At 43.0% G+C, this 20,379-nt stretch overlaps 2 protein-coding genes across 2 annotated transcripts in view; both read right to left on the bottom strand.

Annotated features, from left to right (window-relative positions):
• Positions 1-12,787, bottom strand: part of dync1h1 (dynein, cytoplasmic 1, heavy chain 1) — a 43,521-nt gene extending 30,734 nt beyond the window's left edge. Inside the window, exons 1-25 of the mRNA XM_080784011.1 lie at positions 12,406-12,787; positions 10,694-10,781; positions 10,366-10,539; positions 9,714-9,969; positions 9,195-9,381; positions 8,695-8,966; positions 8,308-8,535; positions 7,496-8,149; positions 6,927-7,349; positions 6,523-6,702; positions 6,233-6,382; positions 5,343-5,489; positions 5,028-5,168; positions 4,656-4,832; positions 4,433-4,543; positions 4,191-4,310; positions 3,863-4,102; positions 3,609-3,764; positions 3,386-3,499; positions 2,500-2,610; positions 2,172-2,381; positions 1,765-1,911; positions 1,508-1,674; positions 1,124-1,297; positions 588-942 (exon numbers count right to left, since the gene is read on the bottom strand). Coding sequence (XP_080640137.1) covers positions 588-942; positions 1,124-1,297; positions 1,508-1,674; positions 1,765-1,911; positions 2,172-2,381; positions 2,500-2,610; positions 3,386-3,499; positions 3,609-3,764; positions 3,863-4,102; positions 4,191-4,310; positions 4,433-4,543; positions 4,656-4,832; positions 5,028-5,168; positions 5,343-5,489; positions 6,233-6,382; positions 6,523-6,702; positions 6,927-7,349; positions 7,496-8,149; positions 8,308-8,535; positions 8,695-8,966; positions 9,195-9,381; positions 9,714-9,969; positions 10,366-10,539; positions 10,694-10,781; positions 12,406-12,655 — 5,232 coding nt within the window. The 5' untranslated portion in view covers positions 12,656-12,787. The remainder of the gene's footprint in view (positions 1-587; positions 943-1,123; positions 1,298-1,507; positions 1,675-1,764; positions 1,912-2,171; positions 2,382-2,499; positions 2,611-3,385; positions 3,500-3,608; positions 3,765-3,862; positions 4,103-4,190; positions 4,311-4,432; positions 4,544-4,655; positions 4,833-5,027; positions 5,169-5,342; positions 5,490-6,232; positions 6,383-6,522; positions 6,703-6,926; positions 7,350-7,495; positions 8,150-8,307; positions 8,536-8,694; positions 8,967-9,194; positions 9,382-9,713; positions 9,970-10,365; positions 10,540-10,693; positions 10,782-12,405) is intronic.
• A 1,226-nt stretch (positions 12,788-14,013) lies between these two features.
• On the bottom strand, positions 14,014-19,721 carry tmem30b (transmembrane protein 30B). Its single transcript, XM_080784596.1, has 8 exons — positions 19,618-19,721; positions 17,966-18,170; positions 16,814-16,921; positions 16,603-16,710; positions 16,313-16,400; positions 16,083-16,223; positions 15,302-15,508; positions 14,014-14,543 (listed from the first exon to the last, which is right to left on the bottom strand). The coding sequence occupies exons 2-8, from the start codon at positions 18,158-18,160 to the stop codon at positions 14,365-14,367; spliced, it is 1,026 nt and encodes a 341-aa protein (XP_080640722.1). The 5' UTR covers positions 18,161-18,170; positions 19,618-19,721; the 3' UTR covers positions 14,014-14,364.
• Between the last annotated feature and the right edge of the window lie 658 nt (positions 19,722-20,379).

Raw genomic sequence — 20,379 nt, 5'->3', positions numbered from 1 at the left:
TTGTTGGGCTATGTTCCAACAGGTATTTGAAAATGGTTAAAATGCTGCATTTCGGAGTCCATTCTGTGTTTTGAGATACCTCTGTCTGTTTCTTTTCTACTGTTGGGAAATATCCCTGAAGAGTTTCGAACACATGATAAATATTTAATCAACGACGCTGGTACCAACAGGACCCACCAACGAAAGATCAATGGATGGACATTATTGAGGAACTGTATTCTATGGAAAAACTAGGATAAATTCTATAAAAAATGGGAAAAGTGGAATCTCTTCTCTCTCAGCCTAGCGATATTGCAATAGAATTTCATTGAATGTTTATTGTAATATGAAAAATGCAGCCTTTTTTTCTTTTACTTTTTGTCCTTTTTCTTTCCCGTATTGTCTTGTTAGTTGAGTTTTTGTTTGTGTCTATTCTTCCTTCAATAAAAATTAAGTGAAAAAATAAAAGAATGCTGCATTTCACAATTTTCCAGGTATCTTTGTGTAGACTCCTAATACATTTTCAAACGATATGACAAGCAGGACTGAGAAGGGATCAAATATTTCAGAAGTAGTCTGTTCCTTTTCCTAGGTTGATCGTTACCTACCTGGTAGCGATCGATCCAGGACATGTACTGTTCCAAGTCGACAACTGTGCCTTTGTTGAACGAGGTGACCTCAGTGACGGACTCAGCCAGCAGCTTGGCCAGCGTCACCCTCATCTCCTTCTCCACCATCGTCAGCCACTCATTGATCTTGGGATGATCAACGAGGGAGACTGGCGTCTTGTAGAGAATCTCCTCGCCCTCGCGGGAAGAGAATCCCAGCACCACGGTGTTATCCTCATTGAGCAGGATGCTGTGGACGCCGGCAAACATCTTCTTGAAATGCTTCTGCAGTTTGGGCACGTTCTTGCTGTTGCCGATGATCTCAAGCAGGTCTTCATCTCCCACAAAGTAGAACCTGGGGGCGAGAGATGTCCATGAACACTGTTTATCAGTCAATGGTTGAGTGGGTGGATCTATTCTATAGGACTGGAAATCTCAAGAGTGATTCAGGATTAAAGGCTGATATTTATAAAGCCTTTCACAAGGCTCATCATATTTACATAAGTATTCACATTTCCCTAGTATCGACATCCTACCTGGGAAACGAGGACCTCTCTCTCTCCAGGTATTCTCCCAGGGCCTTCTGGATTTTGCCCAGCAGGTCAGCCAGCCTCTCCAGGGACCTCTGCACTCCCTGGATGTTCAGCACATCCATAATAAGAGGTGACTTGGTCACCTTTTTCATCAGTGCCAGGAACTCTGTGCTAATACTGGGGAATAAAGACAGTCAGATTATAGTCAAATGATATTGTGGTTGTCGAATATACTAGAATTATTTACTGTGGTTTATTTGCAGGTAATAATGATTATGCTAATTTAACAATAATTATGTTGTCAGATGTAGGAGACTGTGTTGAGCTTTAAGGTAGTGTGCCTGTCCCTGGGACAGTGTCCCAGGCAACCTGGGGTCATCCAATTACCTGGAGAACCTCTGAGTCTCAACAGGCAGCAAGTGTTTAATATCAGCACTGCCAGTGAAGATGCCTTCCAGGTAGACCCAGCGACGCTGGACGTCAATCCAAACGTCAAACAGAGCCATGATGCGGTTCAGTTTGTCCTCCCAGCTCAGGGCATCCTCCTCAAACACCTGGCACGACGAGAAGGAGAACGACAGAGTTTGGTCTTTGGTCTTTTTCATATGAGAATGCCATTTTTATGTATATAGAATTGTACCAACCTTGTAGTAAGGGGACAGCTTCATGGCAGACACGCTGTTTATATGTTCCTTGACCTTGTTGAAGAGGTCGTCCCAGCCTCTGATCAGACGACACTTGTTCTGATAGTTTATCAGGTCCAGTTCATAGGAGTTCCACACTTCACGGATCTGCGAACCAGGAGGAGAGAGGCATAGGACTATAATAACCAGCTCATTTTAGACATCTTCAAGTTGCGGGTGAGGTAGAAAAGAAAAATATAAACAATATAAATTAAGTATGACTGGACCATATACTGTCTGGCGTATACCTACATGCTACCCAGGGTAATTCATGGCCTCATCACAGAATACATGATAAAATATTACTTTCAGTCGCAGCATTTCATTGCAACAAAAGCATGATACTTAGGGGATCTTTTGCTCGTCACCTGTTTGAGGAACTCCTCCAGAGCCATCTCTCCCTGGGCCACCAGGAGAACATCCTTCACAACCATCTCATTCCTCTGCAGGTCCACATCCCAGATCTGGCCAAGGGTCAGTTCTGAAAGGACCCAGTTGACATGCAAACGCTTCATCAGCTGCTTCCAGTGACGGTCCTTGAGAGCCTCAGATTTCAGCTCGATCACCAGCATGTTGATCTGAGAAAAGTAATACCGGATTATAGCAAATAACCAAAGTCTTTGCTTTAGAAAGCAAGAATATCTTTTTAATTCTGCTATTAGCTATAAGTATCAATAATAGATAGACGGGCCTGACCTTCATGTATCCCTTGAGCAGTCTCTGGACAAATTCGTAGGAGGCGTACTGCCGTAATCTTGCAGGGAAGTTCTTCAGTTGGTTCAGGAGGCCGTCTAGACTCTGACGAAGCTACAAATACAGAACACATTAAACACTTAACCCTAGAACACTAAACGTAACTTTTGTCAAAGCATCACTAAACTCAGGTACATTTGACCCAATGTAATGTAAAACAAACGGTGCCAACACAAACATTAAATGCCATTAACAATAAAGAGACAATATGACATAATGAGGGACAATATGACGTAAAAACAAACATTAAACCTGTATATAGGCTAGTGCCCCTCAAAAATATTTCTCATCAAAATAAGTAATACAGCTATACATGGCAACTTGAGGTGCTCTGTCATATTTCATCATAACTTTTCACAACAAACTAAAAGATCACTCGTGTGAAGTGAGGGACACTCTTATCATCATACATCACATTCCGTGCTCAGCCAATCAAATCATTTCCGTGGTACAAAGACAAAGCTGGGGGGAAAACGAACAATCACACCTGCGTGAAGTGAGGAGCGCTCGTATGGTACAGGGATGTGGACAGGGGAACAAACCTAGCTTCTATCATGTCACTCAGCATCATGAAGGTTTTGAAAGACCCATCCACCTCAGACATCAGCAATTTTATGAAAATTACAAAAATATAATTGTCTAGGTGAAAACCACCCGGGTTTAGTGTTCTAGGATTAAACTCTAGTCAAAGTAGTTTTTGAAAATAGCTAAAAGCTCACAATGTGTCAAGATACAACAAGTTGTGAGCTTGTAGACCGTTTGACATCGAAAAGTCATTAAGATCAATGAATGACCAGATCACCATACTGCATGCTTGTGTCTGCGTTACCTTGCGTGGCTGAACTGACACCCATGGCTGCTCCTTCGCCTGGTCAATCTGCTCCCACACCTTGGCCAGCTCCGACCACACCCCCTTCAAGTCCTGCAGTTCCTCCAGCGCCACCTACAAGTGAAGGCAACAGAGGCCTTGGTTGTATAGCCATCTACTGTATGTTGTTGTTCTAGACAAGATAAAATGTAGTGGGCACACAAATACTGTGTTACTTTGTTACCTGCACCCTCTCCTCACTGCCACTGAGCAGGCCAGTGTCGGTGAGCTCCAGGGCCTCTTTGGCACGGGCACACTTCTCCCGGTCATCCTTGAGGCGGCCAAACTTGCCCTCGTATATGGTGAGAGACTGGAGGGCTTCCTCTGGACGCAGACTCCCCTATTGGAACAGTGTCAGTTAAACATGACGGTGAACGACACGCAATCCCTCTAAATAACCTTTTCTTCATGTGTCAAACGGTTGTCCATTTGTCTTACAGCGACTGGTTTGGTCTTCTCCCAGTCGGTGAGAAGGTCGGTGGTGCGGTTCTCTACTGCTCGGTCCTCCTGGATGATCTTTATCTGAAGGTTGGCCACCTGCTGTTGGATGGCGGTGTCCTTGCGCTTCATGATGTCACTGAAGGCACCCCATTCTCCCTCGATGTTATCGATATAGAGCCACGATGGAGGGAACTGGAACCGCTGCTTCTCCAGGAGACGCTGCCCATTGCGGAACAACTGTGGAAAGGATAGAAGGATATTTAGGACCCGGCCTGGTCTATCAAGAAGGCACGCTGTTGTATGAAAGCACACAAGTTGCACATACATCCACATTCTTCTCAAACTGCTTGATCTTCCGTTTGAGAGTCTGGACGTATGTTATGAAGGTAACGGCATCCGAGGTGCTGGCTGTGTCCACAGAGTGCTGCTCCAGTTCTTGACGAGACTAGACGGAGTAGAAAAGTACATTGTTGATTTCCTTCAAATTATTACAATCAATGTACTGAAGTTACAAATAGGAATAGGATATGATTCTCCACAACTTCTCCAGTCCTACAACCACATTACCTTGGAGATCTGGGAGTGGAAGTCCTGCATGTTGTTACCCAGCATCTGACCAAACTTGCTTAGCACTTCTTTGTGCCAGGAGTCATACTTTAAGTTCACCTTGGACTGGACCTGTAGTCAGGAGTATAAATAAATAGTAGCATTTAATAAAAGGCCACATAAAGGAATGTGCGATAGCTCAAGTGTAGAACACCGAAAACGTCATGAGTCCGGTCATTGTTACCTTGCCATAGTCAATGACCACAGGTCCAAACTCCTTGCGTGTCTCTGCATTGTCAAAGGTTCCACGGGCCTTGCGGATCTGGACGAGCAGAGCCTGCCACTTGGTAAGGTCTTCACCAAGACGGTTGTAGATGTTCTCAGCCTGCATGTCCCACAAGCACTGGTACTGCAGCCACACCTGGTAGTGTAAACAAAATATATTGATAAGGGAGAACATCACAATTGAATGCATCAAGAAATAATACATGCAGAATAATTTGAAGAAATTATTATAAAACATAACAAAACACAGTACAAGATAGACATTGACTATTTGTGTTCTTAACAGAATCGGCCTCAGTCCTAAATGGGTTAAAAGTACTCGTTTCCTTACCTTGACATACTGCTCCACCTCACCGACGTTGTCTTCCACTGCGTTGTAGGACTCCTCCAAAGCAGCAGGCCCATCAGGCATTCTGGTGAGGGCGTTTCTGTAGAACTTCTCCTCCTCGGACAACTCATAGTGGACTCCCACCTGACGAATAAGTGGTAGAAAGACTTTTAAGAATTCCATGCACCACTGCAACCGCCATGTCTTCATTATGCATTCAATATTCTGTATATTTATGCATCTTTTGGATCTCTCCTCCCTTGTTGAACACACAATGCACAGCCAAATTCAAGACCTGATCATTCCAAGTCTCCAAACCTGGTATCTCTGGCTCTGGATCCTGGGTAGCGAGAGGATGACCATCTTCCAGGCAAACATCTCCTGATAGAGCTTGTAGCGACAATCCTCAATGGGTGGGTTCAGGTAGATCACCTGGTTGGTGATCCTAAGCTCATGGACAACATTCTGGAAGACAGAGTGATTCAAAACCGTCAGGAGCACCCACAAGACTGTTGTTGTTTGCAGCATGTTTATGCGTCTGCCAAGATAGAACAACTACTGCCATGTCTCAACATTTTCCCCAAAATGTCCTACTAATGTATAGAATTGATGTTCTAGTCATTTATAGAGTTGTTCCACTACCAATACCAGTATAAGTGCTGTCAGTCTATCTGCCATTCCAATACCTTGGAATTTGTTACGTGATAATGTAATTTACAGTCATCAATTATTCATCACGTCAATCCAAGCTCTTTAAAGATTATTGCTATATAAATCATCCCTAAAACTGTGAGAAGCGGTGACAGACTGAAACAGTTGCTCCAGAGAGAAACCTTCTGGATTGTAACCCTTAAATCCACAAACTTTTCTCTAAGGGTTTTCCTCTTCCTCACACACTTTGCACTTCTGTGGTGTTCCATCTCAGGGCATCTGTCTTTGAATTTTTTTCTATACATTTACTATAGTTGTATTGGTATATGGTCATGGTTCGTTGGGGGGGGGGGGATTTGCACCACTCAGTTCACACGTGTGATTTTTTTTAAATTACACACTGGTTCCGGATCGGTACTCTGCATCAACCAAACGCAAGTTATGGGAATTGAAATCGGTATCGTGGAGGAAAAACGTGTACATCTTTACTAATTTAGATGTTATTGTCAATGTCGACATAGACAAACATGATGGAACCGATGTCCACTTCAGGCTACCTTGATCTTGGGTTCTCCTCCAGGTTTATAGCTGACTTGTGGAGCCTCAGTGTCCATATCCACATCAGCCTTGTCCTCCATCTGGCCCCGGAGCACCTGGGTCCAAGCCCTCAGGCCGGCCTGCAGGCGCACTCCCAGGATGCGCTCAATCTACAGAGAAAATAATTATACTAAGTTTAACTAAATGTTTCTAACACATAGGTAAGCCATGTAGATAGAGTTCATTCAGTGCGTTATGTACACAAATATTTTAGCATGCACTGTCATGGGCTGATCACTTTCAGGCTGACCTCAATGTCAAGTTTGTTGACCCAGATAGGCAGATTGGAGTAGGAGTGCAGGTTGAGGTCATCCACAGCCTTCTGAACACGGTTGAGGATCTCAGAGAAGGTCTTGTGTTCAAACATGCAAGTATCCAGAGAACGAACCTCCAGATCAATCTTCTCCTCAATCAGCAGCAGGTCATCCACCTGAAACGAGAAATTACCTCTTCAATGTTTGATTGATACAGACAACATCCTGAATAAAACCATTTTTATTTGGTACTTAAAGTGCAATTTAATTAGTCTATATCTAGACTGCATGTAAATGTTACAGGTCACCAATAAACGAACAAACACTTTAGTTTTATACTTTGATGAAGACTCTACTTAAAATTCCCTACATTTGACCCAAGCCATGTTTCCACACAAACCTTCTCCTGGAAGTTGAAGACCGTCTCGGCCAGCCTCTGGACATATGGATCCAGCTTGTAGGATTCCCAAACCAGAGCAATGCCCTCAGTAACCAGAGCCTGAACCTCCTTCTTCAGCCCAGCCACCAGAAGAGAGATGGAAAACCTCTCCTCCACCTTCTCACACGTGCGCTCATACGTACGCACGCTTTCAATCAGAGAGATGGCAAATGGGTATAGCTGGTTAGCCTGGTGAGCCTTGTTAACGATAGCCAGCGGAACACGGAAGCTCAGCCATTTGAGGTTGCGGACCTCCTTGGAAAGGGTGATGATCTCTGGGAGGAAGTTGACTTTCAGTTTGAGCATGTTTCCGGCGCGGCCGCGGGCACGGCTGTTCTCGATGGTGAAGATGCGGCCAGACACACCGAGGTTACGCTGCTGTACCTGATGTACAAAATACATTCAATTACAATGGATGATAATGGTAGAAAATAAAATGGTGTGTGTATGTGAAAGCCAAAGTTATTAGCTATAAATAATAATATTGCCCAAAGAAAGCAAATGGCATCAAGCTAAATGATAAACCATACCTTACGAGCCCAGTCATCAAAAATCTCCTGGGTGTTGAGTTTGGCTCTGAAGCTGTCTCCATCCTGCTTCAGCTTCAGTCCCTCCACATGGTTCTCCCAGCCTTTCCCCAGAACATCCTCCACCCTCTTCATGTAAGCAGTCAGCTGACGGTCGATTTGCTTGGCCCAGATGATGGAACCAGACACAGGCGGCAGGTCACGTACATGGCTCATCTTACAAGCCTGGCTCTGAGGATATTGGACCTTGAACTTATCGTGAAGAGACTCGATGTCGTCTTTCACGCGCTGGATGAGCTGCGTCTGGTACTCTCGAATAGCGCCACGAATGTGGGGGCGCACAAATAGTGCGTTGAAGCGGGAGAAGATGCGGAACATCTCATTGGCGTTCTTGGCAGTTCCCAGCTGGTCACGGAGTCGTGCGGTGATGCGGGTTTCCACACGGTCAATGCGCTCATCATAGCGTTTCATGGCAGCTTCCCAGGCTTCCATGCCCTCCTTGGACACGTCCAGGCCGTCAACCTCTTTGACGTTCTCGTATGCCAGGTTAACCTCCTCGATGGCATTGGCATCAGCGGCATCAAACATGACTTCAGCCACCTTGATGTCCTGGGGCTCCACAGTCTCTCCTGCGGCATGCTGAGCGATAGCAGAAACCTAGAACCAGAGCAGAAATGGTGAATGAGACCACACAACTCCATATTGCTTTATTGCCGATTTACAGAATCATACATGTAAAGGTAATGGCATATTATTCATCGGACAACTGCCATCATTGATGACATCTTGTTGAAAAACCAACTACAACCATCTACCTGAGGTCTGAGCACACGGACGATGACAGCCCTGAGCTGCTCGTGCTGCCTTCTGAAACGTCTCATGTGGTCCAGACGTGACTGCAGTTTCCGATGGGCGGGGCTCAGGCGCCACACCATTTTCAGGTTCTCCTCTCGCTTCCTCTTCACAATGTCCCTCAGAAGCACCTGGAGCTTCTCATATTCATCCTCCCAGGTTTGGAACACCTCAAAGCATGCCACCATCACCTACAAACAGGGGACATATAGAGGCGTTTCTGGCGTTAGGGAGATAGAGATTCTCTTTATTCTAACAACATACAGCTGCACGATAATTGTATTGTGAAGTAATGAATCATTTTCTATTTCATGGCGAATGACACCTGTGTGTCAAACAATCACACTTACCTTCTCAAACTCCTCATAGGCAACATGCATGAGCTTCCTGGTGCCCAACACCTTGAGAAGCTGGGAGCTCAGGTCCCTGGAGATGGCCTCCACCAGCCTCAGGGCTCTCTGGATGGGATATTTGGTGTTTCGGATCTTTTTCAGGTGTGTGAATATAGCCATAAGAGCCTGGCGGATCTTATCAAGCTCTGTAGCCGAAAGCAGGTCGTTGAGAGGGAAGTCCTTCATCAGAGGGTTGTAGTCGTTGACGGTCTCCACAGCCTGCTTCAGACCTGGGAGAGAGAACTCATGATTAATGAATCGTTCATAATAACAGTAGAAAACTAAAAATATATATTTTGGTCAGTCATGCACATCCAGAGCTCTGCAACACATTATAAGATTGTAGATCTATTTTGGTGCACAACATCCATTTGCAACTAAGTATAATTCAGGCTTAAGACTGTTTCCCAACCAAGCATTCAAATACATTTCACCCATTACAATGGACAGAATCTCACCAGTGTCTGTGTCAAAGCTGACAGTAGCATGGAAACGTTTGCCATGCTTGAGGATGTCCAAAGTAAGCAGAACCTCAGGGCTCTCTCTTTTCTCCTGGATCCTGTTCAGGGCCCGCTCCAGGTTCAGCCAGAAACTTATCTCCTGCAGGGCTGTGCCTGAGGCTGGGTCACGATCAAGCTTTGTCACCTAAGAAGAGGACAAGTGGAGACCTGATGAATACGACTGGGTCGCTTGTATCAATTTGAGCACATATTCATTGTTTCATTTCCCAAAGTGGGATGGTTGGCCAATATCTGCATCAAAGTCTTGGGCAATTGGCAGTGTGTAAAGCAATACATTTTAAGCTTTGCATGGCAAACCTAAAGTAAATAGGCCATAATTGACAAATCCCTTTTCTCACTTGAAATAAAAATACACAGCTTTTTACTGAGCCACTGTATTCTGATTGATACGTTGACGTTTCCAGAAAAGCATTCTGCTAATTTATGTCCAATTTTACTCTCTCAGTTTCTTCTCACCTTCTGAATCTCCCTGATCCAGCGGTTGACACCAGACTGTAGCTGGTTCAGGAAGGAGGGGTCTTCAACTTTGTCACCAAAATCGGTGACCTTGGGCTTCTCTCCACGCTCGTAGAACTGCTTGGCAATGTTAGTGATGATTGGATTTATCTGTAGGCTGATTTCTGGAATCTCTATGTTCTGTTGCAGGTGTAGAAGGCCCATCTCCAGCTCAGCAATCTTCTTCTCAACATTGGGAGCCATTTTATCCCCATCCCTGGAGGGAAGGATGGACATTATACTTCAGTTCTCACCTCTGGGTTCAATAACGCCATCTTATTCTACATCTGTTTCACTTCATCTTGGGGATGAAACAATTAACGGGATTGTCAATTGTCAGGATTTTCTTAATCAAATATTGGGTTTAGTGAACCCTTTTTATAGTGCATTGTATATGGCATTTACACTACAGAAAACACACAAAATATATATTCTGGTCCAATTTCAAGTTGTCTGTTTGGGTATAGATAACTTATGGTGCCATTTACCAGCATTTTGTACATTATTTTACCACAATGTTATGCTCTACTATGGTCACACAAAAAATAATTGGCAGAATAAAATCGATGTTGAAAATAATTATTTCATAAAATACCTAAAATCAAGGTCTCACCTATCAGCTTTGCCAGACTCACGAATGTAGGACTTGAAGAAAGGAGCGACAGCATTGCTGATGAAAGAGTGCAGCGTCTCATAGGGAGAGTCCTCGCTCAGGGTCAAGACACGAACCTGCGTTGAAATGGGCTTGTCTGCGTCGATGACACCTGTCCTCTTGATAAGGGCCAAGCTGAATGACAGAAATGGTGACAGTGTGAACATCCACAAGGTAGAAGGATTTTTTATGTTGAAATATCTATTATCTAATGATAATCAATGTAGTATAATGGCAATGGCCGAGAGGCATCCTCATATAAAGTTCTTAGATTTGATTTGTCAGTTACCTGTTGGATTTGAGACCATAGTGGACATCAATGTTGATGTTGTAACCAATGCATTCCTTCTCCTCCTCTCCTTCATCACCTACATCCTCTGAGAGGAGAGAGAGAGAAATTTAATTAATGATGAAAACAATGTTTGATAGTACCATCAAATAATTCCTCATCCAAGCTGTAATGAAATAAGGAAGTAAAGATATAATCATCAAGTGACCTTAGTCCATACAGCCAAGTGGGCAGGCAAAAAAAAAGATCACACACACACACACCAAGAAAGCCTGTCTGTAAACACTTCTTTAGCACAGAGCAAGATTGCTGCTCGCTTAGGGGCCCATATAACGCCACTGCGCACGGACAGCACCTTGCACAACGCCCTGTGCTCTCGTCTCAATGTGCACTGCTTACAAGCACCAAACATTTGCTTGCCTTGCACCACCATATATATATATATATATATATATATATAATAGACTTTGTTCCGTTTCCACTGTGGCTCCTCTGTTGAAGCATGATGACAGTGCAAAATAGATAATTCTGCTTCCGTCCATCCAGCAGTCCCCACCCTCCCTAAAAACAGTGAGGTCACTCACTGGGAAAAGATACCCATGGAATCTATGAGCTCTGCATTGCAGCATTTTAGCCACCTCATTCAGTGCAATTAAAATGGGTCTGTTTTAGTTATACTCCCAAGACAAGTTGGGAATCCAAAGCAGACACACACACACACACACACACACACACACACACACACACACACACACACACACACACACACACACACACACACACACACACACACACACACACACACACGAGAGAACAAGGGATCAATGTTCACCATTCATAGTTAAGCAGAACCTCCTAACCTGGAGAGAAACGAGAAGAATATGCTCTTTGACAGAAGCTGGCTCACATGATCTGCGCCGAGGGCAAGAAGCCATGACCATAGACATATAGCCATGACGACCGGTTATGTTTTAGGTTTAGCAAAGGTTGCAGAAAACGTCTTGTTGACGTCACATCATGATATTAGTTTAGCCTTGGATCAAGTCTATAGCATATTAGCCATGGTTCATGACAATCATCATGGCAGTCATGTTTCAGGGCTAATAGCATATTAGCCCTGATATGAATACGAGAGTCAAGAACCAGGGCTAATAGCATATGTAGTTTGTAACATACAGAACCCTAACTGAGTGCTAACCCTGAGAGCAAAGCAATCACAGGGTTGTGTTTTCATTGGTGTCATCATATTTCCTCATAGCTCCGTTTGGAACCTCAATATCTATGCTTAGCTATTTTCTTCATTTAATATGACTGGTCCAAATAGCTAATGTAATGTATGATCTATATACTAATACAAAACGAACCTTTAAATGGTAGCTGTCAATAGGTGTTAGTTGCCCACAATACAGAACATTAGATAGTAGATACACAATGCATTGCCTAGGATAGTATTTGTCACGTTTTTCTTTGATATAAACAGTAAAGACCATGCTAACGAGTGTTTGGATGAGATAGCTGGTTGAGTTAGCTGGTTCCTGGAGTAGACAATAGCAGATCTACATGCTCACAACGCCTCACGCAGCAACGCGTTGTGAGCTTGTAGATCTGCTATATTTTCCGCGCGACACCGTCGTACAACGAAGTATACGTATAGGTCCATGGAGACTACTAAAGAGAATGGATGCACAAATGTGACTTGATGAGACAAAAACCTTTGAGACAGCTTCTCTCCACTAGGATGGTGTGAACTTGGGGATCGGAGAGGAATTTCCTCATCTGCTCAATGGAACTCTTCTCTTCCAGGGCGGTTTCCAAGGAGGCCGGGGCCTCGCCGCCATCTTCCAGGAGCAAAGGGACCAGTTTGCGAATGTGCTTCTGCAGCACCGCGGCGTCGGCTACAGTCTGAACCGCCGACACCTCCATGGTGCCGGAGTTGTCTTCCCCCCCTCCGCCGTCAGACATCTCTTCTGAAGACAGGAGCAAACAACTCGGGCCGGTGGACTTGATTTGATCACACTGAACAAAGAAGAAACAAGGCTGTATGCGTGGGCCGGACTATCGCATCTAGCCTACTACACACACTGACTGAAGTGATGCAGGGAGGGAGCTGTCAAACAGCCGCAGCCAAACGTATTCGTGCAAAGGATTGTGGTACTTGTCGTGGAGAGAAGGCATGCAGCTAAGGCACACGCGCATGGTCTGTGATGTGAAACAACTACTATACCCACAATGCAGTTTAGCGGTCTGTTGTACCATCTGACAGACAGGGGGAGGAAGGGAGTTGGCTCGATCCTTTCTAGAGAGCCCTCTCAGTCATATACATAGTATTACAATGAAAATAATAATAGTAATCACAGATGTATAATACAATAAAACAAAGACCATCACAGGTAATAATTTGATACAATAAATATACCGGTATATAACAATAATTTAGTCTGTCTACCGCAGCGCTGCTGCTATGACACCTGCATTTCCTTCAGGCTCAATTTAATTACATTTAATTTAATATGCATTTAAATTAGTAAAAATCTAAGCTACATTTTATTCAACAATCATCTCAAAAGTAGAAAAGTTGCTTGAACTATGTCCCCAAAACTCAAAAAGAAAAAGACTGTGGATTTTTGTGTTTTTTATTCAAAATATACTTGGAAAGGAGAACATTTAAAGCATGGCCACAATTAAAAGCATTAACATGTGCAATAAATACATTATATGTATGTAAAATAGGACAATATGTTCAAACTACATAGCCTAGTCATTACCAGTATTATCCCTGAGATAGAACAGTGTATTTTACTAATTGCAGGAATATTTTGTAATTGCGTATCAAAATGGTGAAATGTGGCTTTTGATGTAACCACTATGGCTTCAAAAACCTAGAGACTATCATTGAGCTTGACCATTTTCAAAGATACAAACATGGTAGACTTATGAAACACTGACTAAACTAAATGTACTATTTATCCTACCCTGGAATAGTGGTTGAGCTCTGTTTTACCCGGCATACATTATAAACACAAATACATTCACTGCCGTCATTTGTCATCTTCTATTGTACGGTATCAACTGAAAAAGACCAAAATTAACATTTTAATTAATGAGGTTATCTATTGATCTTCCTATGATTTAATTCAGTTTAAAAACAAACTTGGCATACTTGAGTCCCGAAAATAAATCGGAGAAGCACTACTCAAATATGAGATTTCATCTAAACAATTCATAAAATTGGTTCATTTTTGCAACCAGACCTTCAAAATCTCTTCCAAATCCATCAACAAGGCTGGAAAAATATGTGCTTGACATTTCTTTTTTAAAACAATATTTTATCAGGAAAACTATTGGTGGAGGTTTGTCTAACCCATGTTATGCTTAGCTGTGAGTGCACCATAGCAGTTTGGGGAGGGGCAGGACAAACAAATGTACCTGGAATTCACAGTCACATTGTCCATGAAGGTGATCTTTCGAGACAGTGTCTCGATTTACCCTCTTTGTAGGTTATGTTGTGCACGTCTCCAAACTGTTTTACTAGAATAATATGTAAATTGTATAGTCTTATCTTAGTTAGAATTCCCATGTGTGAAAAAACATATATTCTGTAACTTGAGTCTTGAGGTTCATGGTGTACACCATCTTCAAACCAGTCACCTGTAGTCGAGAACTGTAGGTGATCATTCTTCATCAGGGAACTTGAACTTGGCGTAGACAATGAGCATGACCATAGACATGACCACACACATGGAGCCAATGACAAGATAAGCAATACCTAGGAACTGGTTCTTGCCACCCATCCAGGACACATTGCTGAACACTACTTGCTTTCTCCCACCAAAGCTCAGGACAGGATAATCTGGAGAACACTCAGTTAAGGATTTACATAAGAATCAGAGGGAGGAATGCTATTAGGAATGCTTTACAAGCCATTGTATTGGCACAATATACACAGGGCTTTCTGAGGTAGAAACGAATCAACCGTAGATCATTATATTATTTGCATAGCTCAATTCAAGATATTTGTTTTGACCTTTTTCCTACTCATGACTCCCAATGTCTTTGTTTTCATTATCTACCAGCTGAAAATGAGAGCCACACCCATCTGGTACAACCAGTTAGCCTAGGCTCCAGCCAAACAATTACATGGTGTTGTAACATGAAACAGCCAATGAAATCAGTACTACTAAGAACTCTGGACACTGACACACATTACTGCTGATTTAATAATTTCTGATTGTGTACTGCAACATAGATATAGAACGGGGGGCGTCTGTAGCTGCAGGCGCCATGTTAGAAATGGCAAACTGGAAATCAAAGTGACTACTAGCCAATCACAGCACGTCTTTTCCATGACAGGCAGAATCTATTCTAGTTGGGACTTAATCGGGACTTGATCACCCCGGCTGGGTCACCTGAGTGAGGGGTAGGTGGGAGGGTGTAGGTAACCAGCAAGCACTGTTGGAGCGCATGACTGTCGGGAATTGAACCTGTGCCTCTGCATGGTGAATGAAGGTTTTACCTTCTCTGCCAACTGGACACCCCTACTGTACATGCTTTAATAGTTACAAGTTGAAACTTTCTCATCTTCTCTTGATTTGTAATTAAAAAGGATACTGTAAGTAATTTCAAGGGAGTAGTTGCCTGCTGGCAGACCCTCTTGGTAGTCCCCTTCTGTGATACGACGGTACAGTTTTCTGAAGTCTGGCAGCGCTGCTCTCCTCATCCAGACCAGGAAATCCTGATTGATGAAGCCATTGTTCGCTGGATCACTAGGATCAAGCTCATAAGCTGGTTTGGACCAATATACAGGCTTCACAGTACCTGTGAATTAGTTTATTAGTTATGTCTATACCAAATAACAAAACATGTTCTTTCTTATTTAGACTAGACGCAATATGTGTTTAATCAACAGATCCATCATAAACTCTATAGTATATCCAAGTATGATCTAATCCTAACAGTTTCCCAACATTTTGTGGTCCAATTTAATGCCACCCAACATATACTACAAGTTACAAGGAGGATTTTATTTTTATTTAACCAGGGGAAAACCCCCATTAGTCCGGCAGCTGGGGTTGTGGGGTGGGACATTTTGTATATAGAGTTCATTTTGTTGGCCTAAAATATGGAATAGTGGATTCATGAATGTATGTATATAGACAATATTTTAGGACAATAAAAAAAGACTATATACACCAAATTTACTTTTTAAAGTAGTAATAAATTACTCCTATTGGCCTAAATTGTTTGACATGCACACACTCGCCCTTATATCACACATCTGGCAATATTTACTTGTCACACTCTTAATGTGTACGATTAATATACAAATATACACATGTTCAGTCACAGACAACCTGCACAGTGATAAATAAAAAGAATCAAAGTGAAATACCATTGAATGCGTTCTTTAGAGGCGTGACAGATGGATTCCTGTATTTGATGTTGTAATCCGTCCACCAAGCAATCCCTTTTCCATCAAAAGGCACCTCCTTCCTTTTTCCATTCGCCATTTCCTGGAAAAGCCTGAATGTGTCTACATTGGAAGAATAAAAAAAAAGGTTTAGATAATATTTTGTGTTTAAGCAGTGGACATCTATCTATAGTCTAGCATCTATCATGTACCATTGAACATGCTGTTTGCTACTGCTCCACAAGGTACAATTGGTTTCTCGTTTGCCTTCTGATAGGGAGCGCAGTTGTCACTTGGATCCTGTAAAAGAAACAAAGCACAGTTGAAGGGGGAACCAAATACCATATAATATTTTTTACACTGATGTTTTTCAATAGATAATGTGATAGATCTTATCTAATATGCAGCAGCAAAGACATTTCAATTCAAATTTGTACCATGGGCTTAATCCATGCATTGAAAATAGTCAAAATACCCTACCGTACTTTTTCATATTTTGTACCTTAAAGTTATCCAGCTCTCCAGAGAGCTGTACGTCATCTTTAGAAACACCATATCTCCTGTAGTTCTGGAAGTAGTTGGTCAGACCATAATAAAAGAACACTGGGCCCTGTGGATGACAGTGACCAATACAATCACAAGTTAGAGCAATGATGTTTTACTTAACATTAAAGTAAAAGTCTCTGTGTATGTGTGTTAAACTTCATATTCACCACAAATAACTTGTCCAGAGAGAATTCCAATGTGCACGGACAGTTTTTGGTACCCGAGTCTGAGCACTTAAAGCATGGTGACTCTGTCTCTAGTCCAGTGTAATCTTTCTGTGAAAAGAAGATAACCCGGAAAGTTTGCCATTAAATATTGATACATACAAGTCCGAACTTCATTGTGTGGAGTTGTGTTACTGACACTTCACACTCTGTGACAACAAAACATATGATACTATCAGTGACAAACCCATGAACCAACTAACAAATGTCAATTTCAAGGGAAATGTAAGCATCACATTAATATTGCTAACAAACATCCATAACTTGTTAACTCATTGTTAAACACCTTGTGTCAACCAGCATCCATCAATCCTAATGGCTGAGTTAGATCCCTGGCTCCTCCTGGCTTTGTTTCGGAGACAAAATGTCCTTGGGCAAGATATTGAACCCATAACTGTTCTCGATGAACAGGTGGTTGATGCCTTGCACTTGCATGGTTGGCTTACAGTCTATGTCTGAATGTGTAACACTTAAATGTGTGTCTGTGTTCCGCCGTTGTGTGTGAATGGGAGAATGTAAAGTACACTGTACACGCTGTAAGTGGAACATGCTAGAAAAGGCACTATACAGCATAAAAAGTCTGTTTACACAAACCCCTCCCCAGATTACAGACTACATCTTAAATGTTAATTGTATATAATAATAAAAAATAATTTCCTATATGGCACTGTATTTGTGAACTTCTTTCTGTCATGTGTTCCATGCCAATATAGTTACAGTAGCTCTGGTCCATAGCTCTAATGTGCATTAGAGCTATGCTGCTCTCCCTCGTCTTCCTGCACTCGCATGAATTGCAGACCAGCCTCTCAAAAAAATCCTTTTCTGGCCAAAAAGTCAATATTATACGTGTGGTGGGGGGCTCAGAGTGCGTCCACCGCGGAAAGTAGGCATTTTAATCACACAAGCCGTCTTTGTATTGGTGAGTTGCAAAAAACGTAATTTTTATTTCCGCTACAGTCGAGAGGCTGGTCTTGGTCTGCATTTCATGCGAGCGCAGGAAGTACAGAGTAGTATAGCTCTAATGCAAAGGCAGGTCAAATGCATATGTATCTGGCAATACTTTTTACTGTGTATTCAGCACAGACTCAGACATACCTCCAACACTTGGATGTTCCGTGAGGTAACAAAGAGTGCGACACCAATTCCGATGAAGGCCAGGCCAATGAGGACAAACCCTGGGATTACAATCCCAGCAGACAGCATAGGCTGCCAAGCCGGTAGCCTCTGCTGGGTGAAGGCTGTGTTGTCAGGCCGGTTGGGGTATGTCTTCTCGTCCTCATCTCGAGCCATTCCCACGGTTCTGTAAGTTGAATCAGTTCATGAGGAGTTATTACATAATTATTTAATGCTTGACTCAGATGCCCTACACATGAACAGCAGAGCAGGTAGGTACTGGCTAGCACTGGAGCTTCTTGGCACTCTCAACAGCAGCCTCATACAATCATTATAGGCCACTGTGAGTCTTCTCATGCTGCTTTGTCTATAGCTATTAGCGGCACCATAGGTGTGCAGTATACAGCGGTGTACAGAAGGATCTAAAGAGCGATATCTTCACAGGAACAGAGCACATGCGACACAGCATGTTTGCTTGGGCATACAGCTTCCGTCGCTGTCTATAGATGTCCTTGTCAAGAGACCAAAACTCAGGTAAAAGGAAAAAAGGCTTCAACAAAGGCTTTTGAGGGGCACGGTGGCATAGTCGGTAGTGCTGTCGCCTCACAGCTAGAAGGTCCTGGGTTCGATTCCCGCTGGGGACGCTGTGTGCGTGTTCTATCCTCCACGTCATCAGTGCCCATACCAGAGGCGGAGTTGGCGAAAGGGCCTATCTGTGTGGAGTTTGCATGTTCTCCCTGTGTCCCCTAGGCCTAGGGTATGTACCCTCACAAAAACATGCAACAGTCTGGTCTCTAAACTACCTCCCCCTGGCCAGCCGGGGCACCTGATGGATGGGAAAGGAACTGGTGTTCCTTCCGTGCTACAACCGGCCGGGGAAACTCTCCCGTCAGGTGAAGAGAAGCAGCTTGGACTCCCCCAGATTGCCAGAGGAAGTGTAGCACCGAGGATTACATTATTAGATAATTGACACTGGGTGGAATTTTTTTTGAGCTCTTTTGAGCTTTGCAGATGTAATGGGCTAAAGTGTTATGCTATCATTACAGCCCATTACACAGACAGTAATACTTTCCAGCCAGTAGGTGTCGTACCCTACCGGGGTACATTTCTCAATGGAAGACCAAACCACTGCAGGTGGTGTAGTAGTGGTAATTTAATCAACCATATACGGATTCGATAAAAGAAAAGTTGCATTAATTACAATAAGTTTCGGGCCGAAGCATTAAAACATGCAACAGTTCAACAATAGTTTGAAAGGGCCTTCAATTCTTCCTGAATCCTGCTGATGGAATTTGGGCCCATCGTCGCACCCTAAACAGAAGTGTCCACGAAAGTTTTTATTAGCAGAAGGCGATTGCTATCCTTATTTCGTTTTACTCCGACAGATGTTCAAATGGGCATTCGTCCATATAAATCTTCACCCACACAACTATTCTAGGCACAAACTCTACATGTTCTCCAAGTGGAAAAACAGCAAAACAATGCGCAGAACTGGATTTCCGCTTTGCTCGTGAAAATAAACAAACATCAGACAATCAGAATCAGATCAACCTAAAAAGTACATTTTTTTCCTTACAGCTAATACTAGCCTACACAGTACACACACAACAATTGTTCTTTTGAGTTGTACTCACACGGTATGGTGAACGATCGAGAAACAAAGTAAAGTAGTAAGGCTTCAGGCTTGAATTGTGGACGGGACGGATCGAGGAGCAGCAGATCACCTTTACCTACTAAACCTGCCGATCAGGTTTTCGCAACGTGACGTCATGCTTGATTTACACTCTGTCACGCGACGGTGTCGCGCGCCGATCTACAAGCTCACAACGCGTCGCGGCGAGACGCTCTGTGAGCTTGTAGATCGGCTATTTTGAGCGGCTAGTCTGGGATGAACCCCTCAAGGCTATTCCGAACAAATTGTTTCTTTTGGCTCATTTTTATCCGAAACTGAAGCCAAGGGTGGGGGGTGGGGTGTGTGAAAAACCTTTAGGAAAGCACAACTGGTATAGATCAGTAATACGTACTACGTAGGCAACCTAGGCCCGGCTACGGGTGCCAAATTGCCAACATTTGCACAGTATGGGTGATCACAATCATCACAGGCACACTGGCATGAGTGTGCAAGAGATGATTTTTCTTTTTTAAATAACATTAAATTAATCTCAAATCCTGCACAATTCTACATTCATTCAAATTGAACTGTGACTGGGGACGGAGTCTTGGAGATAGGTGGGTTATTATTAATAATGATCATTACAACTATGTCCTGATGTGATGTGAAAGAAAATAGTCAGGAAGAAGAAAGAAATGTTATAGTCAACATCTGTTGGAATGGCAGTGTCATAATTCAACATAATGTTGACATGGCACACTAACTATCAAGACAATAAAAACAC

Source organism: Protomyctophum bolini (assembly GCF_963924005.1).
Source record: "Protomyctophum bolini genome assembly, chromosome: 15".
Taxonomy (NCBI): domain Eukaryota; kingdom Metazoa; phylum Chordata; class Actinopteri; order Myctophiformes; family Myctophidae; genus Protomyctophum; species Protomyctophum bolini.
This window is presented reverse-complemented; position numbering and strand designations above follow the sequence as displayed.